The 12,806-nt window shown below is 42.2% G+C and overlaps 1 protein-coding gene across 1 annotated transcript in view; it reads right to left on the bottom strand.

Moving 5' to 3' along the window:
- Positions 1-326: 326 nt before the first annotated feature.
- Positions 327-12,806, bottom strand: part of LOC137634332 (uncharacterized) — a 33,912-nt gene continuing 21,432 nt past the window's right edge. Inside the window, exons 4-5 of the mRNA XM_068366717.1 lie at positions 10,981-11,127; positions 327-1,375 (exon numbers count right to left, since the gene is read on the bottom strand). Coding sequence (XP_068222818.1) covers positions 927-1,375; positions 10,981-11,127 — 596 coding nt within the window. The 3' untranslated portion in view covers positions 327-926. The remainder of the gene's footprint in view (positions 1,376-10,980; positions 11,128-12,806) is intronic.

Raw genomic sequence — 12,806 nt, 5'->3', positions numbered from 1 at the left:
AGGGTCGCACTGGGTAAGGAGAGCGCGGAGAGATGTTATCACGACACGACCAGAAAACTTACTGGAGGTCGAGACCTGAGCGAGCACGCTCTCTGACCCCGGGTTGCCTCATGGCGCGTATCACTCCGCCAGAGGTTCCCCCGCATAGAAAACGGAGGTGGGGTAAACTACACAAAATTCTGGTCAGTTGGGAGGAGATCCCTGATACTCCTAAGAAAGTAGTTCGAGGTAAGTACTAAGTGTTGGAACAAACAGTATTTTAACAAGATTCCACATATTAAAAAAAGGCCCGAGTTGAGTTCAGTACAGAGATTAATATAAAGAAAGAAATCATAAGTTAACTTTATTAATAGTTTTCTTGATTATGATTTATGTTATAAAGTTTTGCACAGTATATAACATCTACATAAGAAAATGGTACAGGTATAGTACTTATAAAAATCAACAAATTTGTTTATATTAACTCTGTAATGGGTATATATTTCTAGAAATAAATCAATAAAATATCTATAACTTTTCTTTTCCTCTGAAATACAAATAAATCATCAGAAATATGTATTGCTATAGCATTTTTGTAAATACGGTACAAAAAGATATAAAAAATAGTCAAAAGGCATCGGCTGTTGACAAAGCACCACAATCTCCACATTGTTATTTATAACATGTTGACCTCTAAACATTGTACTCAATAATTATACATCAAGATATTTCAAATGAATTGTACTTTAAATATATGAATCAGTTACTATTATTCACAGTCATTTTTAAATAGTTCATAAAATACAAACTATCAGTTTTTTCCATTTTACTCCAGTACCGTACACTGTTTAGTACTGGTAATTTTGGTTAGGCGACTGACTATCACTTGCAAAAGCAATCTTTGGTCCAGATTCACAATATCCTAATAGCTCAATCAATCAGATACTTTAAAACAACTCATCAATAATAGAGCGTTGCGTGTCCATTTGAACAGCATCTGATGAAGATGAAACTTCAGGCACCGAGTGACTCGTTTTACCATTGGAGTCTCTTTCCTTTACAGCCTTGCTTTGTTTTCCACCTAACACCTTTTGCTTCTTACTTTCAAAATCTTTAGAATATAGCTCGGCTTCAAGGCTATCGTTAAATAGACTATCTTGGGAGTCATTGAATTGTACTGGGAACTTATCCAGTTTACTTGTGATCTTGCGTTTCTGTGTTGGCGTTTTTCTAAAATTCTCTTCATCGGTATCAACCTCCTCTACATCAGGGTCATCGACATCTGTGTCTGAACTATATCCATCACTATCTTTAGAACTAGACTTTGTTGGTGTAATGGACTGACTTATAGGGTCTGTACTGGTCAATGTTTTCCTTACACCAGTGATTTGCGGTTCTGGAAAATATAAGGCACACTTCAATATTAATCCATCAATGGATGTTTCTTCTTCATGAATATGCAAGCCATATTAATATAATACCCCGTTGTATTATTCTTTAAAACCTTCAAGTTTGCTAAAGCTAATTTTGATATGAAAACTAAGCTGAAATTTAGCATTGTTACATATATCACAATCTAGTTTTTGATGAACTTTCTCAATGTGGACAGAAGGAAATTAAATTATCAGATCTTGTTAATCTTTCATTCTTTTGGTTACTATTTGACCAATTACAATTATTTCCTTTATGAATATTTGGAAAATAATTTTAAACTTTAAATAATAATTATAAAATATTAATACATAATCTTCAACATTATCAAGTTTTGTGGTCCTAAAAATTGTTGGATACAGTATTATTAACCTTTAGAAAATGATTAAAACATGACAGGGGACTGATAAGTTTGAGGCCTATGGTTGAAGGATATGAGTTACACAATTCCAGTTTAATTCACTTAGCTGAAGCTTGAATTTGATATTTCTTTTTGTTCTGTTATAGAAAACTGAGTCAAATAAATGGACATAGTCAATGACATGATAATTTACAGCTTGTTGGTCAACGGAGTGCTTTACATCTCAACGCTTGGGTATCTTGGTATCACCCAGGAATGTGTCCATACAGTTATTCACAACAATGTAAAAATGATGAAAGTTTCAGCTTATGGGTTCACAAAACTTCTTAGAACTGATCAGACGCAGCTTTGGTGAAACTTTTTAAGCAACAGCCTTGCTATCTTTTATGATGGTCTTGATTTATCTCTCGGTTAAAAAACTTCAGCCAGGCTAAAGAACAGCGAATAAATGAAAATACCAAGGATTTCCAGCTCCTTAAACAGTAATGTCTACATGGAAGGTTATGGCCTTGATATTTTGGGATGTAGAAGAATGCTACTGGTAGATTACTGCCTAACAAAGTCACTGGAGCCTGCTGTGCTAATATCTTGAAGTAGCTATAGGAGAAAATGAGCAAGTATCTGGATGGGAAGCTGATGCTATAGGTGCTCATCCATCATAAAACCCAGGCATACAAATCCAATGTGGCTCTTGCTGCTATTTAAGAATGTTGTTTCCTAGTTGTCCTACTATAATGCATTTTATAAGTTGAGAGAAGGGTTCAGAAAATACCATTCTGCCTCAACCAAATATGTCTTTGATGCTGTAGAACTATTGAGAGAAAGTATGAATAAAAAGAAAATTAATGCACCCTTAATCATGCTTGAACTGTACCCATAACTGTCCTTGGATTTACTTTTCAACCACTTTACACACCTACTTTTATAAGAATGACACACAGCTGCTAAGTATGGAGTCCTCACTTATTCAAAGAATATTTGTTGAAATTGTGAATTTGATGAATTTGTGTACCATTGAGAAGCTGTACTCTCAGGATAGCATAGCAATTACCATCATCATTAAAATTTACAATTTATGAGAAGACTATTGGTCCCCTTGTGTTGGGTAGGCTCCTTTTTCCTTTGCCTACACATACACTGAATAGTCTGGCCTATTCTTTACACTTCTCCTCTGTCCTTGTACACCTGACAACACTGAGATTACCAAACAATTCTTCTTTGCTCAAGGGGTTAACTACTGCACTGTAAATGTCCAGTAGCTACTTTGCTCTTGTTAAGGGTAGAGGAGGCTCTTTAGCTATAGTAAGCAGCTCTTTTAGAAGGACACTCCAAAATCAAACCATTATTCTCTAGTGTTGGGTAGTGCCATAGCCTCTGCATTACATTAGAGTTTTCATGCTTGAGGGTTCACTCGGGCACGCTATTTCATCTTTCTTCTCTTCCTCTTTTCTTTCAGTTTATATATGAAAGATCCAATTCAATGTTGTTGCCGTTCTTAAAATATTTTATTTTGATTGTTCCTTACTTCTCTTGCAGTTTATTTATTTCCACGTTTCCCTCCACACTGGGCTAATTTTCTCTGTTGGAGCCCTTGGGCTTATAGCATCCTTCTTTACCAACTAAGGCTGCAGCTTAGCTTGCAATAATAATAATAATAATAATAATGATAATAATTAGCCATTTTCCTCCCATCCAGAGATTAAAAAGACAACGGGAGGAGGAGGAGAACATTCCACAATGACTCTTCAACCTAAATGTACCTTGTATCTCCAAACTATTAGATATCTAATATGGACAGTGTCAAGATGAGCATCCCGTAAAGGATAACAGCATGAGCATCAACAAAACCAGAAAGAACAACAGGAACAGGGGTCTTGGAAGCAATGTGAACTACCGTAGTTTCTCTGAGATCAAAGCAGCAGGGGAAGGCTTGGCAGAGATAACCTGTAAAGAGACAGCTCTCCCAAGAAACCTAGGGACTATCACAAAGCCTTCGATAGTTCTTTGGTTTCCTGAGGATACCTTAGCTATGGCCATTGCAAAAATAGTTGGGGAATGATGCATTGGGGATCATAAGAACTAATAGCACCATTAATGTTCCTGGCCAGGGAGGGCAGGTCATAATCACCTACAGGCCTGAATATTCGCACCTCAGTTGAACTGACAAGTGCAAAAGGATTTGGTAAAGACGGTTGTAAATGGGAAAGGCAAGTACAGAGTAAAAATGATATTTTCATAATAAAATAAATTTTTGAACATACTTACCCGCTGGTTATATAAGAATGGCTAAAGTCCCTGACGCCCCGGCAGAACTATTCAAAACTCGTGGCTATCGCAGATATGCCAGGTGTACACTAGCGCCCTGGTGGACTACAGGTAGAACTAATCCAACCAATTCAGATTTTCCTTGGCCCTTGGTCTCTAGAGGGGAGGAGGGTGGGATTATAACTTATATAACCAGCAGGTAAGTATGTTCAAAAATTTATTTTATTATGAAAATATAATTTTTAAACATAAAAAACTTACCCGCTGGTTATATAAGAATGGCTGATTGACACCCTTGGTGCTGGGTCAGACAGCAATTTGATTGGAAATTCACTTAAGAGTTACACCTCAGTAACTTGAGAGGTTTGTACCTGATAACGAAGCAGACTGCAATGGTTCTCTGCCTCATTCTGTCTGCTATCCTTAGAAGATCCAGCGGTCCACCCAGGGGGTTGATGATCTCTAGGAACTGTCAAATGGTGCCATAACCTATAACATGACAGGACCTCCACTAATACCCTTGTTCCGGGCGCTCTCAAGGAACAACATGACCACCTGACCAAACAACAGATAGCGGAAGACTGTCGACCACTCTCCACATACAACCATAAAACAACAAAGTTCCAAGAGAAAGAAAAGGGTACTAGGAATTAGGGGAACGGAGTGGTAGATCCTTCACCTACTACTGTATTCGCGGCAACGAATGGACCCAAAGTGTAGCAGTCCTCATAAAGAGTCTGGACATGTTTTACGTAATGGGATACGAAAACAGACTTACTTCTCCAAAAAGTCGCATCCATTATGCTTTGCAGAGAACGATTTTGTTTAAAAGCTACTGAAGTAGCCACTGCTCTTACTTCATGTGCTCTCACCTTGAGCAGTCTAAGATCTGGCTCATCACACTGTGAATGAGCTTCTCTAATTAAAAGCCTTATAAAAAAGGATAGAGCATTCTTCGACAAAGGCTGCAAGGGTTTCTTGACTGCACACCAGAGCGCCTCCGAGCTGCCTCTGAAGCTCTTCGTTCTGTCCAAATATACCCTTAGAGCTCTAACAGGACAGAGTACTTTTTCGATCTCATCGCCCACTATGTCATAGAGATTAGTAATTTCAAAAGACTTGGGCCATGGACGAAAAGGAAGTTCATTCTTGGCCAGAAAACCCTGCTGCAAGGAACATATTGCTTTCCCGTTTCTGAATCCAATGTTCTTGCTAAAAGCATGGAGCTTACTGACTCTTTTAGCCGTCGCCAAGTTCACTAAGAAAAGGGTCTTCAAAGTCATATTTTTAAAAGTAGCCAAGTGCAGAGGCTCGAACCTGTCACTCATAAGGAATCTAAGTACCACATCCAAATTCCAAGCAGGTGAAACCTGATGACATCTCTTAGATGTTTCAAAAGACCTAAGAAGGTCTTGTAAATCTTTATTGTTGGAGAGATACAAATTTCTATGTCTGAAAACAGTTGCCAGCATACTTCTGTATCCTTTAATCGTCGAAGCAGAAAAGTTACGCTTATTTCTAAGATCTAAAAAGAAATCGGCAATCTGTGTTATAGAGGTATTGGACGAAGAAACCGAGTTAGCCCTACACCATTCTCTGAATACCTCCCATTTGGACTGATACACCCTGATGGTAGAGGCTCTCCTTGCTCTTGCAATAGCCTTGGTTGCCTCCTTCAAAAATCCTCTAGATCTTGCGAGTTTTTCGATAGTCTGAAGGCACTTAGACGTAGAGCTCGGAGGTTTAGGTGATTTCTTGCCAAATGGGGCTGTCTGAGAAGATCTGCTCTTGTCGGAAGGCTTCTCGGCACGTCCACTATCCACTCCAGTACCTCCGTGAACCAGACTCTTGACGGCCAGAAAGGAGCAATTAGGGTCATCCTGGTCCCCTTGTGAGATACAAACTTTTGCACCACTTTGTATAGGAACTTGAATGGTGGAAACGCATACACATCCATGTGTGTCCAATCTAACAGGAACGCGTCTATGTGAGCTGCCTCGAGATCCGGAACTGGAGAGCAGTACGTTCCCAGTCTCTTTGTCTTGGAGGTTGCAAACAGATCTATGAGGGGACGACCCCATAACTGCCACAGATTCTTGCAAACGTCCAGATGTAGCGTCCACTCTGTGGGAAGAACTTGGTCCCCCTGCTGAGCCTGTCCGCACTCACATTCTTGACTCCTTGAATGAACCGTGTCAATAAAAGAATCCTCCTTTCCTTCGCCCAAAGGAGAAGAGATCTCGCTAACTCGTACAGCGATTTTGAGTGGGTCCGCCCCTGCTTTGCTATACAGTATACGCTAGGGCCGTGGTGCTGTCCGCATTGACTTGAACCACCTTGTTCTAGGACCAGATCCTCGAATCCTCTGAGGGCTAAGTGCACTGCTAAGAGCTCCTTCTGATTGATATGAAGAGCCTCCTGTTCCTTTGTCCAATGACCTGAGATTCTCTTTTTCCCAATGTTGCTCCCCACCCCGAATTTGAGGCGTCTGAAAACAACACGAGGTCTGGGTTCTTCTGCTCCAACGAGAGGCCCTCGTTGAGTCTGTGAGCATTATTCCACCATCGAAGGTGTGCTCTGATCGTACTCGTAATGGGAATACTCTCCCTGTCGAGACTGTCTCCCCTCTTCCAATGAGCATTGAGGTGAAATTGAAGGGGACGTAGGTGCAGTCTCCCAAGGGATACAAACTTCTCTAGAGACGAGAGGGTTCCCAGAAGACTCATCCATTCTCTTACTGAAGTGACTTTCTTCTTCATAAAGGCCTCCAGCCTTAAAAGTGCTGACTGAACTCTTGCAGGCGACGGAAAAGCCTGGAAATCCTGACTGAATCTCCATCCCCAAATAAAGGATCTTCTGGGATGGAATCAGCTATGACTTCTTTGGGCTCACTAGGAGTCCCAATTTTTTGGTCAAATCTAAAGTCAACTGAAAGTCCTTCAAACAGCGATCGGCTGAGGGAGCTCTTATAAGCCAATCGTCCAAGTAAAAGGAGGCTCTGATGCCTCTCGAGTGCAGCATGCTCGCCATATTCATCATTAGTTTCATAAAAATCAGAGGAGCTGTGCAGAGGCCGAAACATAGGGCTCGAAACTGGAAGACTTCCTTCCCGTATACGAACCTCAGGTAACGCCTGCAGCTTGATGTATTGGAACACGGAAATAAGCGTCCTGGAGAACCAATGATACCATCCAATCGCCTTTCCTCACAGCTGCCAGTACGGTCTTCTGAGTCTCCATTGTGAATTTCGAGTTCTGGATGTAGCGGTTGAGGGCGCTTACATCCAGAACCGGTCTCCATTCCCCTGAACTCTTGGGGACTAGGAACAAACGGTTGTAAAACCCTGGAGACTCCAAGTCCCGCACCCTCTCTATCGCTCTCTTTTCCAGCAAAAGCGACACCTAAAGCTGCATGGCTTGCCTCTTCGGTTCTCTCTTGTACTTGGGCGAAGGATCCACAAGATCTGCGGCTAGAGGAGGTTTAGATAAGAACGGAATCTTGTATCCTTCCTTTAGAAGACGTACGGACCAAGGGTCTGCTCCCTTCTTCTCCCAGGCCTGCCAGAAGTAGATTAGCCTGGCTCCCACTACTGCTTGAAGGGGAGAGTAGTCAGACCCTGACTCGACTGGGCTTGGCTCCTTGTTTCTTGGGCTTTTTTGCCTCCGATTTGAATTACTTCTCCCTGCAGGCTTGCCCCAAAAGGGAGCAGAATGAGAATATGATGTCCCCTCCTTTGTTCTATGAGAAGAGAAGGATGTAGGCAAAACCTTACTGGCTGTTTTGGCAAACAAATCATGAGTAACCTTCCGAGTCAAATTTGTGGCCACTTCCTTCACTAAGTCCTGCGGAAAAAGAGCCGAAGACATGGGCGCAAAAAGCAACTCCGATCTCTGACATGGAGTGACCCCGCAGAGAGGAGGGAACACAAAGTTGCTCTCTTCTTCACAACTCCCTCAGTAAACAGAGCAGCCAGCTGGTTAAAACCATCTCTAATTGCCTTGTCCATACAGGACATAAGCTGGTCAAGATTACTCGTATCTGTGTCCATCATTTCCGTTACTTTTCTGCTTAAGGCTCCCAGTGACCAGTCAAGCAAATTAAACACCTCAAAAGCCCTGAACAATCCTTTCAAGAGATGGTCAAACTCCGACACCGACCACCACACTTTAGTCTTCCTCATTGCCAGGCGACAGGAAGAGTCCACCAGGTATGAGAACTCTCCCTGCGCAGACACCGGAACTCCCAAACCCAAGACTTCCCCCGTCTCATACCAAACGCTCTACTTAGAAGCTAGCTTGGCTGGTGGAAACGCAAAGCATGTCTTGCCCAAAGCTTTCTTTGAATCCAACCATGCTCCCATTAATTTTAATGCTCTCTTAGAAGAGCGGGAAAGAACCATTTCTGTATAAAAGGATGCCTTTGCTGCTTTACTGAAGGTAAACTCAGAAGGAGGAGATCGCGGAGCAACAGGCGTAAAATTGTCTGGAAATAATTCCGTGAAGACTAGCATTAGCTTCTTGAGGTCCACCAAATGTTGAGGTGGTTTCTCCTCTTCTCCCTCCGAGATATCATCCAATTGTTCCTCCTGAGATAAAACCTCATCCGGATCTTCCTCCAACAAATCAGTGATTGGAGTTGTGTTTTGATCATAACAATGACCTTCCTGTGCAGGCGCGTCAGTGGCGACATGGGCGTGCTTGCGTTGTTCCATATCCACGTCCAATTGACAGCCACTCGCCTTGTGTTTGCTGTCACGATTGGTTTAACTATGGGGAGAATCTAGCTGGCACTGACGCTCGGCCGCGTCCTGGCGCGCCGCGCTGACGCGATGCTCGCGCTGACGCGATGCTCGCGCTGACGCTCCGACATTCCATGACTCGATTGGCATGAGTCGTCACGCTGACGCTTAGCGCCTGCCTGCCGCTGCCGCTGACGCTCCATCGATTAACTGCGGAGCTTCGTCACGGTGCCGCTTAGGTTCTGCTTGTTGCTGCCGTTGACGCTCCGCCTCGCGCCTGCTCCCATCCTGCCGATTCGCGGTCCGCTCCACTATTTGGCGAGCGTCGTCACGCTTGGACTGACGATCAGCTGTATGCGCTTTTGCTAGATGTTGTGAAACAGGGCTCTGCTGAGACAAATCTACTTCAACCTGCCGCTGAGCAGTGAAACTGGGAGACCGCTTGTGCGATATCACGTCAGCCTCAGAGACAACAGGCTGCCTGTGCGACAACGGGTCTACCTCGGAAGACTGACGCCCAGCCGCATTGCCAACAGCCGGTCGATAAGACTGCATCATTGACGAGAGCTGCTGCTTCATGTCCAACAACATAGACCACTTTGGATCCCCTTGAGGCAATAATCGCGCAGCCTTTTCTACAGCGAATTCGCCCTCTTCATCACTATCCAACCGTTCACCACTTTCGGGAGAAGAGCCCCAATCCGAAGGGAGAGGCGGAGCATGAATCGTCACGCCCAAACCAGGTATTAACTCCGCATCTGAATGAATCACTTTATCTCTATTGGAACCTACATTCGAGCACTTCGCCTTGCTTTTTATCCGCGGCTAAAGATTCAAATCTCACACCAAGAGCTTGAATCGCGGACAACATCTCCCTCATCGTAGGTTCATTCAGCTCTTGATCTACCACTATGGGGGAAGGAATAGGATTAATGACATCAGACACAGATAAATCCACAGAACGGGAAGAACTACGTCTAATCCTATCTCTCTCTAATTTCTGAGTATAACGCTCATAAGCTACCCACTGACTTTCAGTTAACGAAGAACATTCTTTACACCGATCCCCAAAAGAACACGATTTTCCCCTACATTTAACACAAATTGTATGCAGATCAACAGAACCCTTAGGAAGGCAAGTGTGACAACTCTTACTACACTTCCTATATACAGGGGAGGGGTTGGCCAAATTGAAAAGTGGCGAGAGAAAATTAAAGAATAACAAAGGTCAAAACAGCTAAATAACCCCCAAAAAAATACAGATTTCAAGAAAAAATGAAAAGGAAATTACTAAAGCGAAAGCCCAAAACAAAAAGAGTACATCACCAAATAAACCGTCCAATTGAATGTAAATAGCGAGTGAATTTTCAACATTCTGGCCAGTATGGCCGGCAGAGAAAATCTGAATAGGTTAGATTAGTTCTACCTGTAGTCCACCAGGGCGCTAGTGTACACCTGACATACCTGCGATAGCCGCGAGTTTTGAATAGTTCTGCAGGGGCGTCAGGGATTTTAGCCATTCTTATATAACCAGAGGGTAAGTTTTATGTTTAAAAAATTATGTTTCCCTCAGACGATAGTCAAGTCTGTCAAGGCTAGCTAGTCTTACTTTTAGACCTGAAGCTATTCCACTGAATCAGTAAAACTCCAGTCTCTGCAAAACAAGTATAAGGTATGATAGTCAACACCAATACCTGACATGAACTTGCCACAATTTGATCCACATGACAAGCTAACCAGAAAGAGAAGATTCAAGCAAATTTCTATAAATTAACAAATGCAGTATACCAAAATATACATGCCAAAGTTATTATCCACAAGAAAACAGCAAGAAACCTCAGCCACAGGATAAAACAGAGTAAAAGAACCCAGTCTAAGGTCTTCACAGAATAACTGACAAAAGAAAAGTGTTTAGTAAGTAATCGGGTAAGGGATTCATCCTCCTACACTTCACCAGCTAACCACTAGTTGATGATTTTAAACTTTTACCAAAAGGTACACTATCTACATAAAAACCTTGGGTTTGCAAACTCGTCCGAACAAATATCCTGTAACAGAATACAGTAGTTAATAGAAAAGACTGACTAAAAATCAATTAGAGATACCACTAAGCAGTCTACATTTCAGATGGGTGAAACCTACCTGAAAAAATAACATAATACAGGCATAATTATACTTGACAGCATTTTTCACTATTTATACATACCTGATGTAGAAGGCTGGTTACCCAATAGATGTTTAATGCGAAGTTTCTTTGCATTAATGATTGAGGCACACTTCCCATAAATCTCTTTCTCGAAAGATTCTTTTTCTTGAACACTTTTTGCTGCTAAATCCTTTGCTCTTTGGAGTTCTGAAAATCATACAAATCTATTGTAAATAACTTTTGAGAATCATTAGTGTCAGGAAGTAAAAGCAGGACATTATTCAATAAAATCTATTAGTTACAATTTACAAACAAATTGTACTGTACAGACAAAAAACAAAACAAAGACAGAACAAAATAATTATACGAATAGTAAGAGCAAAATAGTACTAAGATGTCAAGTATAATTAAAAAAAAACTTTAAATTATAAACTAAATCAACTATGTAGTTGTACAAATGCTCTTGTCTTTCCATGAGGATAAGTATCCAGTCTGAGCACTTGGGTGCTGGAACAGAATAGTGTTTCCACAGGAGTGCCTTCCCAAGGCAAATCTTGCTCATAAAAGACTGTGAGGTCATCAGTGACTGTGAGCGATCGCAAAGACGCCAAAGTTCGTTCAAGTAGTCTCTTACAGGTGAGAGTATGTAACCTCATTTAGATGTCAATGACCTTAGATGTCAGGATGCCAGAAAACTTTAAATCAATCAATTAGACGATTGCGAGCACAGTTCATGCGAACTTACAATTGTACTCGAGTGCTAATGTGAGCAAGAACAGAGGAATGTGAGATCCCAAATGGGAAAGGGTGCATAAGATCTCCAGATTTGAAGTGTGCGCTCAGTGCTCAGTGGGAAGCACTAGTATCCTGAAAATTATGTGCCAATACTGTACCAGCATAAGATTCCACAGTCTAGTGTGATAGATCTAAAGCACGAGCGTCAAAATCTGAGTGCTGTATGTAATAACGAGATTCAAGGAGAGCCTTTCTGTAGGATAGCACGCTCTTGCAAGAGGAAATTCAGGCACTGACGATACACGTTGACATGAGAGCAATCCCCACTGAGGAGTGTGTTTGTGTGGTGTGTGCACTTCAAAGGGAGGTCTTTATTTAAAGAATGCATGCTTAGTGGTGACAGCACACTACCAAGAGCCAACATGCGCAAAATCTCCTGGAATGTGATGGTCTAGAAGGAGAATCTTCTGTGGTGGAGGCTGAAAGAACCTTCGCTGGGAAGGTTGATCCTCTTGGGGAGTACTGCAGATTTAACTCCTCAGTTTTGAGATGTGAACTGATTGCTATCATAGAGGATGAGGTCATTTGATTTGGTGGCGAGGGAGGCCGAAAGCACTTCCTACTCTTACTCATTGAAAGTTCTCCTTGAATTGATGGAAAAGTTACAAGGGAAAGTGAGGACCGGTCATCACCTGTACCTTCCAAGATATCTGGAAGACCTGAGGGGGTTACATATCGGCCTTCTCCTTTATGAGGGTTGCAGAAGGAGTGGCACCTGAAGAAGCTGTGGGTTTAGCAGTAATCAAAGCTACCAAAGGGTTCTACATTGACAAGCTGCCCTCGAGCACTATGGGCAGCCACAATGTCCTTAGGGAGTTGCCTCTCGCCAGGTCATTATCTGAGAGTAAAATATCAGGCTCACTCTATATTAGCTGGAAGGTGCAGGCAGGGTTACCTCCCTTGGAGCTTGGGCTAAAGTTAATTCTAGGTTGCTGTCCTTTGCTATTACCCCACCAGGAAGGGTTCAAAAGCATGAGTACCAGAAAAGGAGAGGTTTAGCAGAACTTTTCGAACTTGAAGGAAGACCTCGAAGAAGAAGCATCTTGCTCAGCCTTATTTTTCCTTCTCTTATTGTACTAAAGACACGGCGA

This window comes from Palaemon carinicauda, chromosome 44 (assembly GCF_036898095.1).
Source record: "Palaemon carinicauda isolate YSFRI2023 chromosome 44, ASM3689809v2, whole genome shotgun sequence".
NCBI classification, from domain to species: Eukaryota; Metazoa; Arthropoda; class Malacostraca; order Decapoda; family Palaemonidae; genus Palaemon; species Palaemon carinicauda.
The sequence above is the reverse complement of the archived record's forward strand: the minus strand, read 5'-3'. Positions and strand labels throughout refer to the sequence as shown.